Source organism: Kogia breviceps, chromosome 4, assembly GCF_026419965.1.
Source record: "Kogia breviceps isolate mKogBre1 chromosome 4, mKogBre1 haplotype 1, whole genome shotgun sequence".
Taxonomy (NCBI): domain Eukaryota; kingdom Metazoa; phylum Chordata; class Mammalia; order Artiodactyla; family Physeteridae; genus Kogia; species Kogia breviceps.
In genome coordinates, this window is record NC_081313.1 from 164093291 (window position 1) to 164117425 (window position 24135).

At 44.6% G+C, this 24135-nt stretch overlaps 1 protein-coding gene across 13 annotated transcripts in view; it reads left to right on the plus strand.

Annotated features, from left to right (window-relative positions):
* The window catches only part of TENM2 (teneurin transmembrane protein 2), a 3844234-nt gene that overhangs the window by 3656249 nt on the left and 163850 nt on the right, over positions 1-24135 (plus strand). For 12 of the 13 annotated variants that reach the window (XM_059063069.2, XM_067032278.1, XM_067032279.1 and 9 more), the window contains 3 exons: positions 10227-10421; positions 15344-15544; positions 17256-17468. In XM_059063069.2, the coding sequence (XP_058919052.1) occupies positions 10227-10421; positions 15344-15544; positions 17256-17468 (609 nt within the window). The remainder of the gene's footprint in view (positions 1-10226; positions 10422-15343; positions 15545-17255; positions 17469-24135) is intronic. The other variant, XM_067032280.1, reaches the window with a different exon arrangement.

A 24135-nucleotide genomic window follows, 5' to 3' on the forward strand; every position in this document is an offset into this window, starting at 1 on the left:
CACTGAAGGAAGGGAGAGAGCAAGTGAGGGAGGGAAAATGGAGGAGTGAAGAAAAGGAGGAACCGACAAGAGTTTGCAGAAAAGCAATACCATTTGTTCTGCCGTTTACCTGCCTCCTCTCAGAAGGACAAAGCTATTAAGAATGGAAGCTGCAGGGTTTGAATTGGCTAGGTTTGAATCCATGCTCCTCTAGTTAACTGTTCCCATTTTAGAAAATTACTTAACCTCTCTGGGCCTTCGTTGTCTCATCCATAAAATGGGGGCAGTAGCAAATACCCCCTGATGGATAGCTGTGAGGACGAGAAAGTAAATGCGTGTAAAGCATGTAGAACCGTGCTCGGCATGTATTAAACGCTCCATAAATACTAGCCAGCATTAATCTTCACAAGGCTTTGAAATCATTGTTATGATCCCTATTTTACAGGAGAAACAGAGACTTAGAGAAAATAAGCTACTTGCCGAAGGTCACTCTGCAGGCTAGATTTTGAGGCCATGTCTGGCTGACCTTGAGGCTTATGGCCCTAACTTGGTTTTCCTAACTTGGCAGGAAGATCCCCTAAAAGGGGGGCGGTGGCCACTCACTCTCAAAGCCCTCACAGACGGCGGTGCAGCCGCCTGACTCTCCTGCCTGGCTTCACTGCCCCCACCCCCACCGCTTTCCCGTCTCCCCATCAGTCCCTCCCCTTAGTGGACGTCTGCGCTCAGGAGAGAGATGACAAGCCCCTTCATCCCCACCAAAGGTGTAGGGGTCCTCCCCACCCCCCCAGAAATGCTTTCCTCAGAGCGTCCTTAGCAAAGAAGCCCCTTTCCCCTTTCACGGCAGGCCTCACCGCTCTCAGTGAAAGATGATCAGATCCCACCTGTCCTTCCTGGAACTACCTAGGATGTTCCTTCAGACCCTCCGTCTCTCACACCCGTCTTCCTCTGCCACCCCAGCTGCTCCCCGCAATCTCCTGTAATGCAGACAGGCCAGGGGCCATGGCTGCTGCCCACGGGAGCCATTCCACCACCCATTGCAGTTCGAGGCTGAATCCCACCTCTCCTTCGTCCCACCCTTGACCTGAGAAAACGTGCAGGAATTCCTTGGCAGCAGGAACCCAGGAGGTGAGGTTTGCAGCCCGGACCTTGGTTCGTGCTTTGCAGAAAGTGAGTCTCCACACTTGGCGAAGGCACCTTTGATAAAACAGCCGAAGAACCTCTGCACATATTCAGCGCGAAGTGCTTGCCAGGCACTGCGCGAAGGGTTTAACCAGAGTGATCTTGTGTCATCACATCATGCATCACTATCATCCCCATTTCACAGCTAAGGAAACTGAGGCTCAGAGAAGTTAAGGTACTAGCCCAGGTATGGCTTTAGAACCCTATGTATCAGAATCACCTGTTAACTCACAGCTTGCTGGCTTCTCCCCACCCGCCCCCCAAAGTTTCTGATTCAGTAGGTCTGGGGTGCTGGCATCAGCCTGGAGAGCTTGTTAGATATGCAAACCCTGAAGCCCCATGCCAGACCCTCTGAATCAGAATCTCATTCTCACAGCATCCCCAAATGACATGCGCACATCCAAGTCTGAGTCTGGATGACGTTGCCCTTGGACTCTGCTCACATGGCCCAGAGAGAACTGAACAGGAACATCGCTACCACTTTTATCTTGCTTCTCCCCAGCTTGCCAAGCAGGTGTGGAGGATGCCTGCCTCCCCAGTTTGGAAGCTGCAGTGCCCTTTACTTGGTGCCCTCATGTGAGTCCATGCCTCTAGAACGTGGCCACTCCCGCTGTTTCCCATGCTTGTTGCATCACCAAGCATAAATCACTTGGCAGGACCTACCGCAGTCAGCCCTCCCCCAAGTCAAATCGCTTCTGAGACGAAAAACTTTTTGTTCCCTTTTTACACTGCTAGATAAGTTGCAGAACAGTCTTACAAAGCAGAGTGCCTGACCCCGGAGAAACTTGCTGTAGGTGTGATGCGTACAGAGGTGGGGAAGTACTCCGGTTTTAGAAAAAACTTCCGTGTTGGGAAATGAACCAGTCTTTAGAGGGTTCAGCTGGGATGGGTGCTGAGAAAGAGAGTGTTTCCCCCCTCTTGTCTCTTTATGATGTAATGATCTGCAACAATTGTCTCCTAATAAAAATAATGATAATAAAATCAAATCTATAGATTTCTTACTATGTGCCAGGCGTTGTACATGGCACTTCACAGGCATTATTTCATTTCATCCTCTTAAAAACACCATGGGTTTTTAATCCAGAATTTTTGTCCCATTTTAAAGATAAGGTAATTGAGGTGAAAAATAGTGTCCATAACACAGCCGGTAAAAACGAAGGGAAATTCGGGCTAACTCATAAGCCTACACTGCCTGGTACTGTTCCACCTGCTGGGGAGATGGCAGTGAATAAACAGACTTTCATGTCTTGGGGAAGCTCCCACGCTTGTGCATAGCGAGACACCAATAATTTGCAAGCTGGTCTCAATGCTTAAAGCATAATAAGAATGAAAAGCTACTTCAGTCTGGACTTGAGCTGCAAAAAAGTTTACTGTGTACTCTGAAAATTTTAAATATTCATTATATAATTAATGCTGTTCAGTCACACACACACACACACACACACACACACACACACACTTCAACTTTTTTAAGAACAGCTTAAGCACTTATCGATTGAGAACTTTTATAACTCTCAAAATGGAGGCATCCCCATATCTCTACAGGTATTTTAAATGAGTTGAATTAATCATAGGCTTAAAAGTCTCTTGCGATCTTCGTTAACTTCCCTGGGTTTAATTAAAACATCTGTGCACTTTTAATTTATCGATTCATCCAACTCATATGTCATGTTTTTAACACACCCCAGCATGCTCTGCATCATTTTTAACCCGATTTCCACTTAACTAAAGCAATTAAATTCACCCCGGATTAATTAAAGCATCCATACTTTCGTGCTTAAGTCAGCCGGTGCTTCTTTCCCCACATGGCTCCTGAATGTCAGAGATCTGACACACCTGATGAGTTTTTCGTCCTTGTGGAAATTCTTCCCTGAATCACTTCCTGGCTTATTAATATGCCATCTGACAGAACGGGAGTGAGGAAGTGGGTGCACCTGAACTTTGGCCCTCTGAGCCTGAGACTCTGCCCCTCCCCCCCGCCTGTCAGAAGCATCCTTCGCTTTCCTGTCTTCACGGGGGGCCTGTTGGATCTTGCCCCCCTCCCCCGAGACCAACTAGAGTGTCTGAGTGGTCCAGGCAGGAAGGTGGTGGGGGGCTGTTCTGGTCAGAGGCGATCATCGTGAACAGAATGCCTGGTGATCTTTGCATTTATACTTTCGTCATTGCTCCTTAGTTCTGCTTTCCAACCTCCTCACTCTTCCTACAAAAAAACAGTCCTTTCTTGTCCTGACCATTGAATAGGGAGGGAAAACTGAGGCACCAGCGTCGACAGGCTTCTCCGTTGGGCATGGGATGCCAGACAGCTATTCAGATAGGGACAAGTGATCCCCCTAGAAACGAGTTTGGATTTCTGCCCCTACCCACTGTGACAGAGCCCGTTTCCCCTCAGCCATGGCGGTGTTGGGGGTTATCAGTCTTTTAGATTTTTTGTGTTGTTTTTTTGTTTAATTTTTTAATTGAAGTACAGTTGATTTACAGTGTTGCGTTAATTTCCGTTCTACAGCAAAGTGATTCAGTTGTACATATATATACGTTCTTTATTTATATTCTTTTCCATTATGGTTTATCATAGGATATTGAATATAGTTCTCTGTGCTATACAGTAGGACCTTGTTTATCCATTCTATGTATCAAAGCTTATAGATCTTTTTAAATCTAAGTCGAGGATCATTTCTCATTTTTTATCTGTACTAATTTAATTGCTAATGAAGCTGAGAATCTTTGCATACTTTTATTGGCAGTGTATAATTATCTTTATATGTCCTTTGCCCAGGTTTTCATTTCGTTTGTTTTTATTGATTTGTAAGAGCTCTTTGTGTACTTCATATATCAAACTTTATTCTGTGAAATATGTTAGAAAATATTTTTTCCCTGTGTTGCTCATCCCTCAGTTTTGTTTAGGGTGTTCTTTATCATGTAGAAGATTTAAATTTTAAGTGATCAAATCTGATCTTCTTGGTTTCTGGAATTTATGTCTTTTTTATATATCCCACTTTCAAGAAAATAAAACTAGTCTTCAATATTTTTTCTAATACTGTTGTAGTTTATCTTTCTTTTTGGATCTTTAATCTGTATCGGATTTATTTCTGAGTACAGTGCGCAGTAGAGGTCAAACTTCATTGTCTGCCAACTACGGTGTCTAACTCCGCACTGTAAGATGTTTTGGAAAAACCCAAACGAACTTGCAGGCCAACCCCATAGATTGTCAATTGCAAGGATCGAGCAAGAAGCAAAACTTACCTTTCCTGACTTCGGCTCAGCACCAAGCTATGTCCACAGTCTCGAAAGACAGTGGGACACCAGTTTTGGTTTCGAGGACACTGAACTTTGTTTGCCTCACCTCCATGATCCACATATTATATCCTCAATTGCTTCAGGAGACTCAAGGCATCTTTGTTTCTCTGTCCCTTTTCCCCACCACCTAACCCAGCTACTAGCGCATATTAGCTTCTTCGTAAGTGTTCATTGACTAACTGGGATGTGAGGCAGCCAATTGTTGGTACGATTTTGACACTTTACCCAGAGTACTAGGTTCAAGTATTCTCAAGTCTCTTTTCCAGAAGGATGTTCAATCAGATTTCAAATCATTTTTAAAAGACACATTTTTTGGTTTTTGTTTTTTAATTTTATTGAAGTATGGTTGAATTACGATGTTGGGTTCATTTCTGCTGTACAGCAAAGTGATTCAGTTATACATGTGTATATTCTTTTTCATACTCTTTTCCATTATGGTTCATCAGAGGATATTGAATATAGTTCCCTGTGCTATACAGTAGGACCTTGTTGTTTATCCATCCTATATATTGTAGTTTGCGTCTGCTAATCCCAAACTCCCAATCCTTCCCTCCCCCACCCGCCTCCCCCTTGGCAACCACAAGTCTGTTCTCTGTGTCTGTGAGTCTGTTTCTGATTTGTAAATAAGTTCATTTGTGTCATGTTTTATATTCCACATATAAGTGATATCATATGGTATTTGTCTTTCTCTGACTTCGCTTAGTATGATAATCTCTAGGTCCGTCCATGTTGCTGCAAGTGGCATTATTTCGTTCTTTTTATGGCTGAGTCGTATTCCATTGTATAGATGTACCACATCTTCATCCATTCATCAGTCGATGGACATTTAGGTGGTTTCCATGTCTTGGCTATTGTAGATAGTGCTGGTGTGAACATTGGGGTGCGTGTATCTTTTCGAATTATAGTTGTGTCTGGATATATGCCCAGAAGTGGGATTGCAGAATCCTATGGCAACCCTGTTTTTAAAAAGACACATTATTCCAAAGTCCCTCTGCATATCTAGCCCAGCCCACAAATGACTTGTCAAGTTGCAGGCATTTTTCCCTCAGTCTGTCTGGCTGGCTGGGCCTCCTCAATCCCCTCTACCTTCTCTCCAGGTAGTCTCTGTACTGGAAGCTCCAAGTAGATGGGACCCATTTAACTTAAAGCAGCAGACACGGGTGGCTTGTCCTGTTACTTCCCACTGAGTAAATAACACTGATAATTCATTTCATCCCTTACAGAGAACTTTGGGGGGAGAAAAAAAAAAAGCTCCAGCTTGATCATTAAAATGAGCTTTACACCATTTAGGTGAATCTAAATTGTGTCACTTCTTTTTGTCATCAGCCTGTTAACTTGTCAGTCCTTAGTGACAGTGGTGTATTTTTCTTCTGTGCAAGTCTCAGAGCTTCCATTTACTAGATTTAGTAAAACAGGAATAGTCACTTTGTGCAAACATTTTAATTAATTTTAAATAGAAAGTTGAATGTACAATGCTGTGCTCCTGGAAAGCCTTAGGAACAGGGGAGAGAGACAGGGACATAAAACTTTCCACATGTGATTCCAGAACCATCTCCCACCCACAGCCAGAGAAGACTAGGGGAAGAAAAAGATGATGCTTTTCTGGTGGTGGTGGTGGTGGTGTGTGTGCCTTTGAGACCTACTGCATTCTTAATTTTATTAACCCTTTAAGTCAGTCTGGAGATTCAGTTTGGAATTTCATAAGGGAACATCCGTTAATTACAAACCAGGTGTCAGCTACTGTTTTGAGTCCTCTGGCATTTTAGCACACTTAACGTTCCCATCAACTATGAGAGAGAATTTTTTGATGGGGAAGGTGGGTCTCAGAGAAGTACAGTGATCTTGTCAAAATCCCAAGGCTGGTAAGTGTTGGGTCAGGATTTGAAGCCAGATCTTTCTGGCATCAAAACCCTTATTCTTTCCACCTCTGTTCCATATCACTTCCAAGCAGGCGCAGTCAGAATTGTTTGTCCTATAACCTGTCATAAAAAAAAAAGTCTTTGGGCTTCCCTGGTGGCGCAGTGGTTGAGAGTCCGCCTGCCGATGCAGGGGACACGGGTTCGTGCCCCGGTCCGGGAAGATCCCACATGCCGCGGAGCGGCTGGGCCCGTGAGCCATGGCCGCTGAGCCCGCGCGTCCGGAGCCTGTGCTCCGCAACGGGAGAGGCCAAGACAGTGAGAGGCCCGCGTACTGCAAAAAAAAAAAAAAAAAAAATCTTGTAAATTTAGTGATAGTAAAACTATAAGAAAAGTTATTAATGCAGGAGGTCCCCACCTCACCCTCAGCCTCTCAGATGAGGACCAGGCTGAGCCTTACATACTGTGATGCTCTGGGTTGAGTTGTGTCTGAGGATGAGTCAGTTACCCTGAGGGAAGGAGTTCTCCGTGCAGGTCAGCCCAGTGACCACTGGAAGGCGCTCATCTGACACCTGCCCTCTGTCCCATGGTAAATGGGTTACTAGAGAGCATCATTCTTCTCTAACCTGCCTTCTGCTTTTTTTATGTGGCATCAGCGGAACCTGTCAAGTGCCCTGCTTTCTGGAGAACATCACAGTGTTTTTCATTTTCTACCACCCTCCTGGTGAGCATGCAGCAAACACATTGAAGGAAGGCTGCATTTAGAATGTGGAGAACTCCCTGACCTGACTATTCTCTACTTTTTTTTTCCCCTGAGTAATTTAAGTAGGTCATATTTTAAATTTGATTTCCCAGGCACCTGGTTTTAAATAAAATCCATTCTTACCTTCTAGACAATCCAATTTTTTTTCACCACTTGGAGTTTTTGCAGAAGAAAAACAGTTACCATACGAATAAAGAAAATAATCCTAACTGTATTTTATCAATTAATAAAGACTAATTGTTTCCTCCTTACGTTCTACCCTCTTCCACCTTTTGGGTGGAAGGAAAGTGCAATGGGAGCCCAGTGGTGGTGATTTGGTGTAACTTTCTCTGCCATCCAGGACAAGTTCAATATATAACCCTCATGTCAGCCCTTGGAAGCTCTTATCACTAGGCATGGGCAGCCACGCTTCTTACTGTTTTCCTGTTTGAGTGTGCAAGGGAAGAAGTGCAGTAAGAAATGATGCTGATTCTAGTCTTCCCACCAGGAGATATCCCACAAGTGTTACCTAGATCAGAAATGGCATGTGAGTTTTCTCTTGCCAACTCCACCTGCTCCCAGGTCCCAGCCAGGGTGCTACACTGAAGGTTTTTAGGCTCTTCCTAGGCTCAGGAGGACAAGATGCCATGCTCTGCCCCTGCAGAGGTGCAGGAAGGGAGGATAGTAGCTCATGTGCACTCGTTTGCCCTCCCTGACCTAAAGCTTAGCATGAGTCTTACGGGGCACTGACATGGAACCGATTTACTTTGTCCTGGAAGCCGTCTCAATACTTTGAGAAAGTCCATCATTCCTCATGCTTGTTCATATTTGCACGGTCTCTAATCTGAATCTTGGGCACCCTGGTTCGAAACTCTTTCCTCTACCCTCTCTCAGACAATCAGCATGGGTCACAACTCTACAGATCTCTCTGCTCGAGTCTCTTGGAAATAGAAGGCATGCTCCCGACATTTAGAAAGAGTTCATCTAAATTTAACATGTAGCTTTGATATTTTCTCTTTTGATCTCATTCTTCTTCTCTAGTAGATTCATGAGGATAAGAATTCTACTGGACATGGTTGTTTTTACAGTTATTCTAAAATAGAATGTGGGGGTGGGGATAGCCCCTCAATCATATGTCAACTGTTGAGTTGTTTTTGTTTCATGTCAGTTTACAATTACGGTCAATTACAATCAACACACACTTCACAAGAAAAAGGCATTGTATGTACAACATGAGGTCCACTCTAGAAATTGTTCTTTCCACACCTTTCATAAATGGCCATTTTGTGCTTGCCCACACACCCACCACTTGGAAGTCCCTGAATGTCAGGAATGTAACAGACACATTTACTCAATCAAGCCAACATTGATGAATGCAACACTGGAAGGAAATCAACAGTGATAAACAGTCTTGTCCTTGAGTAGCTTACTGTATCTTTGGGAAATTCGATACAGAAGGAGAATTAATTACTACAAAATCTAAATAGAACACGACAACAAAAGGGGAACGGTAAGGTGGGTGGGGCCTTTACGAAGGAACGATCTAATTAGGTATGTAATCGCGTCAGGGGATGGGGAGACCATTCCAGTTGCAGGCACACATGTACCTGTAGAATTCTTGGAGCCTGTGCATTCCAAATCACAGGTAAACCAGGAATTGTTAAAACACCCCTGTCGGTCATTTCTGAAGGTCCCTGAATGCCAGCCAGTTCCATAGCCTGGAGCCATGCCCTCATTTTATTTTTTGTTTTGGGGTTTTTTTTTTTTGCAGTACGTGGGCCTCTCACTGTTGTGGCCTCTCCCGTTGCGGAGCACAGGCTCCAGACGCGAAAGCCCAGCGGCCATGGCTCACGGGCCCAGCCGCTCCGCCGCATGTGGGATCTTCCCGGACCGGGGCACGAACCCGTGTCCCCTGCATCGGCAGGCGGACTCTCAACCACTGCGCCACCAGGGAAGCCCTATGCCCTCATTTTAGGCTCATGGTGGAAGGCAGGTTGGAAATTCTGGTTCTTTACAAACTGATCCTGAAGTGAAAAGTCCAAAGTCTGAAGGTGACCACTAAAATCTCACTCTTGATGACCTCCAAATGGGCAGTATTGGCATGGTTGAGGCCAAACTGGTAAGAACTGTTGGTAATTCGTACCAGACCATCCCCAGATTGTCAGCCTTCTTCCTATATCAAGAGAGGCAGGAGGGTCCCTGCTGACATGAACTGCTAGAGATTTCATGGCTTCAACCTGCTCTGCCCTTCCTTTTCTTTCTTTTTTTTTTTTTTTTTTAAGGTCAGGCATATTTCCTCTTTATACTTTATCACACATGTTATGCTTTGGGGTAGGCACAATTATTTGTCTGTGGTCTAGATAAGGAAAGTAAAGCATAGAGAGATTGTGCCTCAACAGTGGCCCATCCCCTTCCTTTTTGATGAACAGAAACTTATCAGGAGCAGGAGTTGACTAATCTGAGGGTAAAATATTCAGCAAAATGGGTTCTGATCCCCATTACCGACAGCAGCAACACGCATGTCCATGCAGCTTAGCTAAAGGCACAGCTTAAAGTCAAGGCAACCTGGTTTCCAGTGGGGCCCCCGTACTCGTGACCTTTGTGATTTCCAGCAAAGTAATTTCACCAATCTGAGCCTCAGCTATAAAATGGGAGCGTGATTCTAGCCTCCCACCTCGTTGGGTGATCACGACGATTCAGCAATAAATTGCGCGTGAAGGATCCTATGCCGTGCCCAGCATAGGATAGGCATTCAGTTGGTGGTAACTGCTGTTATTAGTAGCATTTTTTAAATTAATTTTTATTGGAGTAGAGTTGATTTCCAATGTTGTGTTAGCTTCTGCTCTACAGCAAAGTGAATCAGTTATACATATGCCTATATCCACTCTTTTTTAGATTCTTTTCCCATACAGGTCATTACAGAGTATTGAGGAGAGTTCCCTGTGCTCTACAGTAGGTTCTTATTAGTTGTTATTAGTAGCACTTTTGTTGTGGTGGTTATTGTTTCTCTGAAGATGGCTCTGCACCTCCATGGCCCAAGTCCCCAGCCAAGAGCCCTGCAGGCAAAGCCGAGATGCCCGGCAGGCTCAGCCTCCTTAGACAGACACAGCCCTTCAGGCGCTGTCCCCAGCCCCATCCTCTGTTGTGACCTGGTGCTCTGTCTTTGCTCTTTGCAGCCGCCTGCCCCGTCCTGTGCAGCGGGAATGGACAGTACTCTAAAGGGACATGCCAGTGCTACAGCGGCTGGAAAGGCGCGGAGTGCGATGTGCCCTTGAATCAGTGCATCGATCCTTCCTGCGGGGGCCACGGCTCCTGCATCGATGGCAACTGTGTCTGCTCTGCCGGCTTCAAAGGCAAGCACTGCGAAGAAGGTAAGCGCCACGGGGTGGGGTGGGCAGCCATGGGGGCGGGAGGCATTTGCAGGCCTGGACCTTTGCTAGTGAGCCCGGTCCTGGCTCCGTGTTTTGCAAAGGAAGTTTCAACATTTTGCACTTCAGACCCCTCGGCTTCGATGGACTTCTTAAGCTGTAGAACTTATGAGAGAAGTCTTGCCGGCTGACTCTGGAAGACATGTTTTGTTTTCCCCTTCTTTATGTTAATTAGCTCCTTTCCTTTTTCTCCTTTGTTTTTCTGTCTTCTGTCTCCCTCTTGCTTCTCCTCCCCTTCCTGCTCTTTCTTTTCCTTTTTCTTCCTTCCCCTTCCCCATCTTCCTCTTTTTTTCTGCTTTATTTAAAGTCCTCTGAATTGGGAATTATGATATCCAGAAAAAAAGAAACAAGAATCCTTAATCCTCCTCCCTTCCCCAAAGCTGTTTTCTTTTCTTTTTTTTTTTTTCTTAAAGCTCTTCCTGGTCATCTCAGACCCATATATGTCTGTGTAAATATTTCTGCAAAAATTAATATCAGTAGAAGACAGGCTTGAAAGACTATGGGTACCTGTGTCATTTAGAGACACCGTGTAGGGCACATGATCCTGGTTACCTACAATCACAGAGACTTAGAGTAGAGTGGGTGTGCGGCTAGAGGGCTGGGATTTGATGAGTCCGGAAGAGCTCACTCTAGCGTGCTTTGAAGTGGTCGCTAGCACACGTGGGCAAACCAAGCCTGATTGGAAGCTGGCGGTGGTGGCGGGGGGGTGCGGTGGGGGGTTGGGGGGAGGTAGTACAGGAATACAGGGAATGAGCACCTCTCCGGAGGTGTTCGGAAGCCAGCTCTAACTAGTCCTAGTTGCTCTGGTTAGTGCTTCTGGAAGTCATTTGGTAGCAAGGTGTTGGGACCTGTAAGGCACTGGAACTCGGCCAAGCTGCCTGTCAGCCTTCCCCCTCTGTATTTGCCCTTCCAGAGTATGGTTTTAGTTGCCCATCTATTGCTTTTCCCCTTATAAAGAATCAACCACAGTTAGTAGGAAGGTAAAAAACCTAGGTTCTCTCCATCTATCGCCTGCCCCCCACCCTTTGAATTGGCTCAGTCATCACAGCCCTCACCGCAAAGTAATGACAGTGGCTTTCCCTTAGATACCCACACAAAAGCTCCCCTTGTGACTTCTCCCATTTCATAGTTTTTAGAACTATTTCCACAAAGACTCAGCTTCTGTGACATTATTCTTCTAAGATTTTCCAATACATCCCTGCTAGTGCCCTTAATGGGGCCTAGAAGTATGACCCCACCCCCAGATCCTCACTTGCTCCACTGTCTCTTTATTTTTCCTCTATAATAAAAGGTAGCCTCCCTCCCTCCGTCTGCATCATAAAACCAAATTGGGAGCTTGGATGGAGGAAGTGCTGATTTAATAACCCTGTTTGAAAGGTTAAAGTTTTTAAAGATAAATGGACTGCAGGAGGCAAAGCTGCATTGGCTGTAGACATGGGAGAGGCCAACGATATGACAAGCAAGGTTAACACGACCTTTCGCATATACCTCATCTGGCAAGAGGATAGTGAGAGAGCAATGGTGTTGCCCATCTTAGAATTTTTTCTGTCCAGTCAAGATTGTGCTTATCTGTGTGAGTGGGATTTCAAGTACTCTCTCAACTTTCTCACTCTCCCAACTGGTCTCATTTAAATGTTCAGAATGAATTAAGCATCCAACAAAACAAGGAAGCCACGTGGATCATTATGAAAGGATGAAATCGCCTCTATTGATTTCTGCTACCCCAAAAGAATGAACCGAGATGATGCATATGCTGTTTTCAAAATAGGAAATGGAACCAGAAAGCCTGGATCAGCCCTTTTTCTTCCATTTAGCTTTTTTCTTTCTGATATTCATCATAGTCATAACGTTCAAACGGTTTACCTGAAATGGCCATGGCAACGAAATCAATAGCTGTCATCCTCCATTTTTGCTGCATAAACATTGTTGTACTATTAGCAAATTTGCACAAGAAAATGAAAGGACAGATTCGTGAGGTTTCACTCGATGATGTCTGGGGGAGTGGGAAGGTGAGACGAGAGAAGAATTGACATATTAGTTTAAGTCAGCCATGTTTTCATATCAGTTTCATGGCTGAGTCATTTTTCAGTGACATTTAACTTCATAAATGTAATTCATGGTTCTTCAGGGGTTTATAGTACATATTGTTTGTAAAACTCCTTGACCTCCTTTTTTACCCTTAGGGACAAAAATTGCATTCACAACCCTTTTTTATCAAACCTACAGAGGGCCCAAGACTAAATGAGTTCTAATGATTTCAGCTGCCAGAGGGCTGGTGGTGTAAGGCACATGGTACTTAGCCGGTAAAGGCCACTGTCCCCCTTTTAAGTATAACACTGTTTCTATTTATAAAGCTTTGTAAAATGCCATCCTCCCTCCTGCCTGCCGAACGCTCTGAGGAGGTGGCCACGAGACCATCATATGAAACTGGAACCAAATTTAAAATTCATAGTGAAACTACTCCCCTTAAAGTCTGAATTTAGTTATTCCATCGGCTACTATAATTATATAGCACAAAGGGCATATTTACTGGTTTCACTGACCTGAGAAAGGGTTATCTCATATTTCTAGATACAACAAATGGTTCTTTTGATGACATTCCACTCCAGGGCTAAATAAATCTCAGTGGATTTTCCTCCTTCCTTCATACTGTAATTCAGGATAGAGAAGCAAAAGCTAATTTATCTGGAAGAAAAGTGTCATTTTCTTCCTTTTTTTTTTTGGTATATTACTTTTTATTTCATCCTTTTAGAAAAAGATCATATGATAGTTTTTTTCTGTTTTTTGAGAGCTCCTAGCTATTGGCACCTCACCAAACATTTTAAGTGGCTAATTATAGATGGAGAGTGATTTTTGAGGCACGTAGCACATGAGGTATTTTTGTGTAGATTTTGATTTTGCTATGTTTGAAATGGGGACAGAGTAAAAAACTAGAACTTTGGGATTTTCTTTTATGAGAAGAATATGGACAAGATTGATTCTGAATGAATGAGTTCATGTTTTGCAGATTCCAAATTGCACGGCATTCTTCCCCAAGGCAAGATGTTGTCAGCACCCTTTCCTCTTTCTTGTCAGTCCTTCACACTGGAAATTTGTCTCATTAACAACAGATGCTTATGGCAAAGTCTGCCATTTATCCTCACAGCAATTATGTATTGAGCACCTACTGTATTCCCTTGACTGTGAGAGACATGAGATGTTAAAGGCGTTGCACAGCCTCTTTGTGAATGTCTTCCATGTGTTTGAATCTTTCAGTTCATTTACATCCAGATGTGCTCCACCCTCCTGAATGGAGCAAATTTGAAAAATACCAGAAAGGGTTCATGTCATCAGGAGTAATAGTCCCCAAGACAATGAGTTCAACATTAAAGTGACTGTAGCCAGAGAAAATGACATCATCATAAATGTCTCCAACTAATAATAAGTCACTGAAATGGACCTTTCTGAGAGTATTCCTGATTAAAAAGAAAAAAACAAAACAAAAAACAATGGCAGCTTTTGCTTCCCCATGGCTCAAATAGTTTTGAACTGATTTCCATAAATAACTTCTTCCTGAGAAGGTCCAAATGGGATCCTGAAAAGACATCTCTTAATGCTGAAAATTCTTATTTCTGCCTCAAGCTGTGCCCCCAGGTGATGGCAGAAGCAAAGGCTTTAATCTAGGCCAACAGACCTGATTTCCAAGCTGTTAAAATGAGCGAAGTTTATGTCTTAGTAAAATAAGATGACAAGACCCCCCCCACACCACTGCTCTAATCCACAAGACACCACCTGAGCCTCACGCAAGACCACTGTTCACCACTCAAACCCCGCGGTGTGCAGTGCCCTCTGTTCAGATGCCACTGCATCATTTTCTAGGAATACCTAAGGAAGCTGGTCTTCCTCTAAAAAGCCCTGTTTATCCATCCTTAGGCTGGATGGATGTCCAAAGTTTGGGGTCACATTCTCATACAGAGAGTCCTGTCCTGAGAACTGGCCTTTGCAGCTCAATGCTTCTCCTCCCTTTGAGTGGATTCCAGAGTAATAAACTTCAAGTCACGACTGGATGTACAGCCACTCTGATTACTAAGATGGCCAAGCAATCAGACCATGAAACTGTCAAGAAAAACAATGACTGGAATCTGACCGTTAATTCCCCCGATTAACGGTCTGCGGGGAGGTCAGTGCCACAGCCAGAGACCCACGCATCCATCTTACTAAGACTATGTGTGGGAAGGTTACCCCTTTGGGATCACTTCCACACCCAAGTTCACCTCTTCTACCCTGCACATTTACTAACTTCTTCCAGTAGATGTGTGCTCAGAGAATGAAAACTAATTTTAGACTTAGCCTAAGTGAAACTTAATTAGGAAAGTGACTCATGCATGAGTGTCAACTGGTTTTCTTTTTCGTCTTTTGGTACCTTCTGAAGTCAAGTATTAGTGAAGTTAGACTTAGCCTCTCTACTTTTCTCTCCAAAAGTGAGGGATGATTGGGTTTGGTATTACACATAGAGACATCACCAGCATTCGTGGTCCAGTCTCAGAAGCCCTGATGTGGTTTAATAAGATACTAACGCTTCTAAGTACAAGGTTCTCAAGGTTGGATGATACATCTCTATATTTGGTTCCTCCTAATTCTGCTTGAGAAATCCCCCTTTTTCCTTTACATTCTCTTCAAGTTTGAGATTTGGTGTTTTAACAAATAAAAAGTCTTTAATTCTTTATGGGTATTCTTCAAGGGGCCACGTACTACCTGGGCTGTTCCATTTGCTTGCAGGCGGGTAGGAATTGGTGAACCACTGGTCCGTTCAGCTGTAAACTGGTGTTTCACGGCCCATCCCCCATGAGTGATCGATACTTTTCCTCTTTGTTTTTTTTATTCAGTTGATTGCTTGGATCCTACGTGCTCCAGCCATGGGGTCTGTGTAAATGGAGAATGCCTTTGCAGCCCTGGCTGGGGTGGCCTCAACTGTGAGCTGGCGAGGGTCCAGTGCCCAGACCAGTGCAGTGGACATGGCACTTACCTCCCCGATACGGGCCTCTGCAGCTGTGATCCCAACTGGATGGGTCCCGACTGCTCCGTCGGTAAGCCAAGAGGTTTTCTCCTCACTTTCCCCAACACTCATGCCCTGTGTTCCTTCCAAAAGCCCAAACAGATGGGAATCTGCTCTTTCCACTCGGGATGGAGGGACTTTGGTCCGTTGCATAGAACCTCTCATACTGTATCCTCAGTCATGAAGTGTTTGATCCTTGAGAAAAGAACAAACAAACAAATACCACTTGGTTCTTGTGCCTCGTTGGTTTCATCACTGCCGATGGATGAGGGGCCCGGGAGGGATGCTTCCATTTGCATTATAGCTTTCTTACGTACACTCCCTAAAGGTACCAGAAAACAAAACAGAACAATGCAGTCCCAGACAAACTGCATGGAAAGTCCTATAAAAGAGAAAAGACGCTCCCTCGGGGTGCCAGGTGAACATGTTCTAAAGCTCTGCAATCCTCCCGTGACGGGAAAATAATGAAGTTGCACTGTACCCTTTATTTTCCTAAAATGAAGAGTACGTGTCTTACCTCCCGAGTGACCTTAAAATGGAATGGTTCAACAGTTCAAGCCAGTCTCCACCTTTCCAAGAACGGTTCCGTTCACACTGTCAAGCGCCTATGCAAGCAAGCCATCATCCTTCCACCCCCTTCTGTCAGATTACCATGGCAATCGGGAAGGGAATCTATGCGAAGCTTTGCTACAATGGGAAAGAAATGAATATTTCATTCCACAAGGGGAAAAAAAAAAAAAAAAAAAAAGGAAGAGTCAGTTAAAATGGGCTATTTTGGGTATCTTCTCAGCCTACTCGCCTCTGCCTTCAACTCTGATGTTGGTGGTCCAGGCCAGGCTCTGTGGAGGATGGGGGAAGGGGGCGCCCTAGATCCAAGGCCCAGAGGTGCTACCGACATGCTGTGTGACTTGGAGTGAGTCGCTAACCCTCCTGGTCTGGTTTCCCCTCCCATGCTGAGCCATGCCTCCCTCAGTAGTCTGTTGTAAGGATGAATGTCTGGCACGTGCTTGTCCTGAGTGAGAGGTCTGGAATGCCAGAGGGTGCATATCTGTCTGTATGTCTCCTCCCCAACCACAAAAGACTTTGAGCTCCTTTGAGAAAGAGGCTGTGTAAATGCAGCCCAATTAGAGCGGCCATGATTGCCACCAAGGGGCCGACCTGGGTGACAGCTGGGCCTGCAGTCATCGTGAGGTTGGAGCCTCAGGGTCTCTGACTGGCCTCTGGTCAGTTCAGGCTCTCAGCAGGGAAAAGAATCCCAGCTGGCTGGGGAGTCAGGCTCCACAGGTATCTTTTCAGGTGGGCACCTCCCGGGTAGCTTTGCCAAACTGGTTGAGCAACAGTGTCTGACCTCTTCCTGGGTTGGTCTCAAGCCCTAGAGCAGTGTTTCTCACACTTCAGTGTACATCAGGAACACTTGGAGGACTTGATAAAACAGATTTCTAAGTCCCACTCCCCACGTTTCTAAGTCAAGAGGACCAGGCAGGGCATAAGAAGTTGCATTTCCACACAGTTCCCCAGCGATGGCGATGCAGCCAGTCCGGGGTCCCCGCTGTGAGAACGCTGCTCTAGAAACTACCTCACAGTGGATGAATACCCAGCCAGTGGAGAGACAGGCCGCCCAAGATGACATACCTCTGGGCCTTGGGCCAGCTCCGGGGACCCGGGCCATGTGTGTGGTCTGGCCTCCAGCGGAGGGTTTCACCGGCTGTGGTGTTGAGCTGTAATCATTGTTTTTCTTCCAGAAGTGTGCTCAGTAGACTGTGGCACTCACGGCGTCTGCATCGGGGGAGCCTGCCGCTGTGAAGAGGGCTGGACAGGCGCAGCTTGTGACCAGCGCGTGTGCCACCCCCGCTGCATTGAGCACGGGACCTGTAAAGATGGCAAATGTGAATGCCGAGAGGGCTGGAATGGTGAACACTGCACCATTGGTAGGCAAACGGCAGGCACCGAAACAGGCACATATTGCTTTATTTTCATAAATCGTAGATCTATAGTGATGGTCGTGCGTTGCAACTGGCTGTTCCTTCAGGGACACGAGTGCTCTCCAGCATTTCCTGCTGCCTCTCCAAATCTCCCAGGGCAGAGGGAAGGGAAAAAGCAAGGTCCTGATTGGAAAAGGCTTTCCCTTCTTTCCAGAATTCCAGATTGGGAGGAAAGGGACCAGATCAGATAAGACAAATCCATCCAAATTACTAATCGTGGAGAAGGGAAATGCACACGCATGGGAAATTGTCAGGGCCTGGAGGTTTCAAGCACCCCAGATGACTGTGGTCTTCAAGTCTCCCCTTTTTGAAAACCCTCCCAGCCGGATCCCTGCTTGCTGGCAACAATTGGACTCACTTCTTTTAGACCAGGTTGGATGCAGGGTCGGACTCCCAGGTTTCCTGGGCAACCAGGTACCCCTCTAATAGGTTTGAGCATCCACTTGTTGTCCCAAGACAAGGCTTTGTCCTTGGGCTCCTGACCCTCTGCATCACCACCACCATCAATAAATGTCTCCTCCTCTGGCCCCATTTCATTCGCACTCAGTCGCCTCTCTGTATATATAAAGCTTGACGACTGAGAATATTTCTTAAAGGGTCATTTTCTTTAAGAAGTAATACTTCTCAAGTTTCTTCGGTTTTGGTTTTGTTTTTTGTCATGGTTTGGGGTTGGTTTCATCCCAAGCTGGCTGAGGCCACTTGCTTGCATGGGAACACTCAGAAAAGTCTCGATCCAAAAACTACTAACATGGCCCCTTGAACTTACCTTTGATTCTAGCCATTGAGTTGGGGGCCCTCCCCGCTGTCCTAGCCCCAAGACCCCAGGCACCTGGAGTGAGAGGCAGGGTTAGGAGCTTCTCCAGGGCTGACTCATGAGCTCAGACTCAGTTTCCCATGCTGTTCATTTGGGTGGTCAAGCAGAGGTAAAGTGCTCTCTGCATTAGGTTTCCCCCAATTCTATCTAATTGGGCATCCGAGGGGCAGCGTGCCTATCCAGGCCACGACCATAGCACTGGGACCCTGCCGGGACAGTCTGTTGGCAGTGAATTGTTTTTGCAATCGTTCAATGATGCTTCAGATCCCCCTCCCCCTTGCAGCCGCTTTCATCTTCAGTTCCCTGCAGAGTCTGGGGGATAATTCAGAAGGCTTTCAAGGGAAGGAAGTGCACAGCCCAATACTGAGACAGTTTAAAATCCTTATTAATAGCTCCCACTCTTCAGGGGTGCTCCTCTTGATATACTTTTGCATGCTCGGTGTGATCTAAATACAGACTCTCCCCACCCTCATACCTCCATTGCCCCCAGTCTCCCTCCCCAAAAGAGCTCTTGCCAACCAGTAACCTTTAGGTAGAAAAATCCTCCTTTCTCTCAGTTCACACAACCCAGCCTCAGCCTCCCCTTTGCTCTCCCTTTCCCGCATCTGCCGAGGGTTTAGCATCCCACAGGGATTCCTGCTGACTCTCTCCTACCTACAACTCATCTCTACTCTGGGAAGAGCTCACAGGAGGGCAGCCCTGATGGATCAGAGCAGAGGTTGGAGAACTGTAGGTGGGGGTGCGGACCAAATCTGGCCTGCTGCCTGTTGCTCTGTGGCTTACGAGCTAAGAATCGTTACATTTTTTTAAGGGTTGAAAGAAAAAATATTTCCTGACACATGACAATCATATGAAATTCCAATTTCAGTGTCCCTTAAACAAAGTGTTAGTAGAGGACAGCCACACCCATGTGCAGATGTATCATCAGCTTCTGCACTGCACCTTGTTCTTAAGTAATTGCAACATGGTCCACCAAGCCATTTGTTGTCTGGTGCAAAAAATACAGGAAATAACTGGCCAACCCCTGAATTGGAGAGTTGCGCAAGTGTCGGCAGAGAGGGAGGAGAAAAGAGAAGAGGGTCAACATTCACTTTAGAGAAAGGATACCATTTGTGACTTGAAGGCCGTTGGGGGCCAAGAGAAAGGGGAGGGTCCAAATGTCACAGAGAGAGAGTGGAGAGAGAACAACTGGTGCGTGGAAATGTCTCTGGGGCCTTTGAAGATGAAATGGGAAGATGGTAACTTGAGTCTCATAGAAGATGGTGAGGATGTGGCCAGCAGGAGAACACAGGAGATGATTCTTTCTAGCCAGCCCTTTGGGTGAGATGAATTAGAGAAAGGTGTTTTTGCTACTTGAAGTGTCTAGTTCAAGTTTCACAGCTCCTTGAGCTCTTGAGAAACAGAGAAGGTGCAGATTTATATGCCAAGTAAAGCTCCCCCAAATGAAGCTAGTGACGTCCCAGGAAAGTCTCTCCTTCAGAATTATGATCTCATGACTTCATGAGCTCGAACTACATATGTCATAAAGATCTTTATCACCAAAGTCTGTCCTTGTGAGAAAATTAGGGCTCTGTGGTTTTATTAGTAGTATCAGTGCCATCTCCTCACAGATTTAAATTCATTGGGCTTTGCTCAAAAAAAGCCAAGCATTCCTTGGTTGGTGAGATATGCTATTCAAAATCTAGAGGTGTTCGTACACATGTAATTGCGCCTTTTGCTTTTCAACCTCTGCCCCCTGAGCTGTTTCATGGAGTTTTAATCTTTTATTTTGAGCAGACTCTCCTGTCCATTCACTCTAAGTGAATGCCGCAATTTACAAGCCCAGAATCAGTCCTCCTCCTCAGGGATACTGACAGTCAGAAAAGAAAGAGAGGCTCTTCGGTCCCTTTCAAGCAGAGCCTCAAATGCTATATTTTGAAAATAGAAAATAAATAAGAATGAAATGGCACCTAGTCTGCAAAAAAAAAAAAAAAAAAATGCATTGGGAGGTTCAGGGTAGGGCAAAGCAGTGGGTGCTTGGTTTGTCTGTGGTCTATTTTCAAAAGGTCACGGTGCGACGGTTTTCTTAGGGTCATTGCAAATAGTCAGCTAAGCATTTCACATCAGTCCTTGTGTATCACGTTTATTTTATCCGAGGAAGCAAGAAGACAGATGCAGGGGGGAAAGGGACGAGGATAAAAGCACAGCCTTCCAAAACTCAAATCAAGTAGAATCACCAGGATCTATCCATGCTTGGTCAAATGCATTTCTGGAATTTTTCAACCAAATTATTCTTTCATATTTGGATATTTAATACATATTGCTAAAGATTTAAATATAAGGTATAACATTTCAATGTTAACTGGTAGAGCTAACTTGCCAACAGGTTGGATTCTACCAAGCAATGATCTTTTATTACCTCTTTCTAACAAGTCAAATACAGAGTATGGCAAAAATCTCCAGAATTGCGGAGAGGAGAAATAGACACTGAATCCAAATCAACCACAATGCGTGTATCTCTTTGGAATATATTAGCATTATTTGAATAGGCTGCAGTTTACTCATAGAAATAAATTAGAAGGCACACTATGTGGTTAGACTAGTTTCATTCTTTAAACATAATCCTAAAATGAGTTGTTGTTCCTATCACCTGCCATCCCTCCCACCACCCCTTATTGATACTGTGGATTTAACCTCAGCAGTCTATTCAAAGTCTATAACACCAGGGCATAAAGGAACCATAGAATAACTCAGAAATCTCTGTGAACTAGAGTAAACTCAGATAAACATCTCTTATAAAGAAACAGAGTAAATGTTAACATGTTCTGCAAGCAGAATAGTCGGACAAAATACAGGGAGAGACCAAAGTTCTTATTCCTGGAGATTACAAGGAGGAAAGCAAGGAGAGTTGTTGCTATTATCGTCAGCTGTCCAGATATCCACTCTAAATAACACAAGCTAACACACACACACAGCAAATCCACCAAAACTAGGCTCCGACCCTAGGTGAACTCTTTGATATCTGGGTAGTGAGCAATGTCTATAATGGCTATTCCAGCCTGTTTACTTTTTCTGTGGGGTCCTGACCTGCAGCTGCATTTCGGAATCATGAGGACTGGATTCCCAGGATCGTGTGGGACTGACTGAGTAACCTGCCCCTGTACCACAAGTCAGAACAGTTTTCTTTTCCCTCTATCGCACTGGGACCCTTCTATTTTTCCTCTTTAATTGGTTGGGGAAAGAACTAGGTTCTTGTGATGTTAATAAGGAAAATGAATCTTTACCCAAGGTAAAACCAGCTGTGCGACAATCTGATGTGCTGATTAAGTGATTGTCATCAGGAGTAGACAGGGTCACAGTCCAAGAGGGAGAGAGCTTGGGAGCTACAGGGAACAGGTCAGGAAGAAAACGACTGTCTAAATGAACCAACTTCAGACTGAGTACAGCTGCTTCTGCATCTTATTCCAGCTTCATTTAAGTTATGGAAACTTATTTTTTTCTTGTAGCTATTATCCTTCAACATTTGAGCTTTCATGACTCTACAATGAGATATCAAGTTGAGATAAAATTAGCCACTGTGGAGCCATCCTTCCCAGTGGGTCTTTGGAAGCAGCTAATTCTCTGATTGGTTCATTAACCTATTCCTCCGGGAGCTCTTATTGGAACCTATCCTAGGATCTCCATACTTTTTGAAGTGAAAACCTAAAGTGGTAGCTCTTCACTGTTTAAGATTATGGACAGCAGAGAGCAGAACATGTTCCACTGCTGCTTTTTTTTCCCCTACACGTTGGCCAAAATGTGAGCCTTTTCATTGAAGATCAGGAATCACCACATGCCCAGAAGTTCTCTTCACGTCTGGGTCGGGCAGTCTGCCCAGGTTTCCTACGCAAACTCAGAACAAGGCCCTGGAGGTAGAAGTTATAGGAACCCGTTTTCAACTCCATGCAAAAAGTAGAATATAATGAAAGGCAAAATAACTGCCTCACAGGTAGTGAGACTCTCGTAGCTGAAAGTGTTTACTTTCTTAGCCTAGACGTTGAAAATGGCCTTTCAGGGGAAGGTAGGCTAGATAGACGCAAAGCTCCCCCGGCTTTATGGCTCAACCATCCTCTAGTTTAAATGGAGACATTTTTTTGGTATGACTTTCTATGTGATTTAGTAACATATGGCCCAGCAGAAAAGGAGGTCTCATCAAAAAAGCAAAGAGGGGAAGAAGTCTTGCAGTTATAGTTCTGTGGGGAGACAGTGAGTTGAAGCATTCCTTCTACCATCACCTTCATGTTTCAGAGGGTCCCCTTGATGTACTAGCACGTGGCCCACAGGGACAAGGTCAGATCCAACAAGTAGATAGCTTGATACGAGGTATCACCGCCTTCACAAGAGCAAAGAACTAAAAAACAGTTTGGAACTCTTAGAACAGAAACCCATGGGTGAGAGTTAGCATGAGGAAGATTCCAGACTCAAAAGAAAGGAAAACATCAAAGAATAAGAGCTGTTGTAAAATGGGCTGCACTCCCTGAGTGTATGTATAGTGAGTACTTGGTCGCTTGAGCTTTTACAAAGAATCAACATTTCTTCCAAGACTATGAGTCTTGGATTCTACAATATGCACTCAAGACTTTATATTAAAGGAAAGGGGAATGCAAAGAGGGCCCCGGAGCAATGAACTCCATAAGGTGTTCATGATGGGCATTTTCTCATCACTTGCTATCGGATTCATTGTGGTGTCATGAAGAATAAATTGACAGAGGACAGGAGCTCTGTGTTCTAGGCTTGACTGGGCCGCGAATTCTGGGTGCCCTTGAGAAGTCACCCAACCTTTCTGACCTTAGTTTCTTCCCAAGGCCACTGAGGGGGCTGAACCACAACACTGCTTTCTAGAGTGTGGTCCACGAACATGAGATGTTTTTGTTAGTGTGCAAATGTATTTTATTGACTGGTTATATGGGGCTTTTAAAAAGAAGTATTGGGAAAAACCATAACTAGCTTGTTAAACTCATGATCATATGGGCATTAATGCTTAGCGATGTGGCAAAAGCAGGTAGTGATATTAGGCCTAAGTAAATTTGAAGAAAAATATTAAGTAAATAACAGTGCAGATATTGCAAATGTCATGAATGCAATATGTGATTGACTAGATTTAGAACACACTTGGATGAGATGATCTCGAAGGACCTGTCCATCTCCAGTAATTTATTACTTTTGATGCAAATTTATATGCACCGAATGGAATGGTCCACTCCAGGACAATCAAATCTTTCTGTCTTCTATAAGGTCAGGGAGGGTCTCCAGGTAGATTCCCATAAGATACCGATACACTTTACATCACAGGGATGGATACAGCAGAGTGTTGGTTTTGCCGATCATGCGTTGCAAATTTTGTTAGTCTGATTATCTGCTCATCTCAGCTCCAGTTTATATCTGATTTACCTAGAGAATGCTTCTGTGCATTGAAAAACTTCCTTCAGTGGTTTATATTTGTGTTTCTTTTTGTCCATTTATATTTGTGTTTCTTTCTTTTAATTTTTTGTTGATTTAGAATGTTGTGTTAATTTCTGCTGTACAGCAAAAGTGATTCAGTTATACATATATATACATTCCTTTTTTAAATATTCTTTTCCATTATGGTTTATCATAGGATATTGAATATAGTTCTCTGTGCTGTGCAGTAGGACCTTGTTGTTTATCCATCCTGTATAAATTAGCTGAAGTCTGCTAACCTCAACCTCCCACTCCATCCCTTCCCCAACCCCCTCCCCCTTGGCAACCACAAGTCTGTTCTCTATGTCCGTGATTCTATTTGTTTCATAGATAGGTTCGTTTGTGTCATATTTTAGATTCCACATA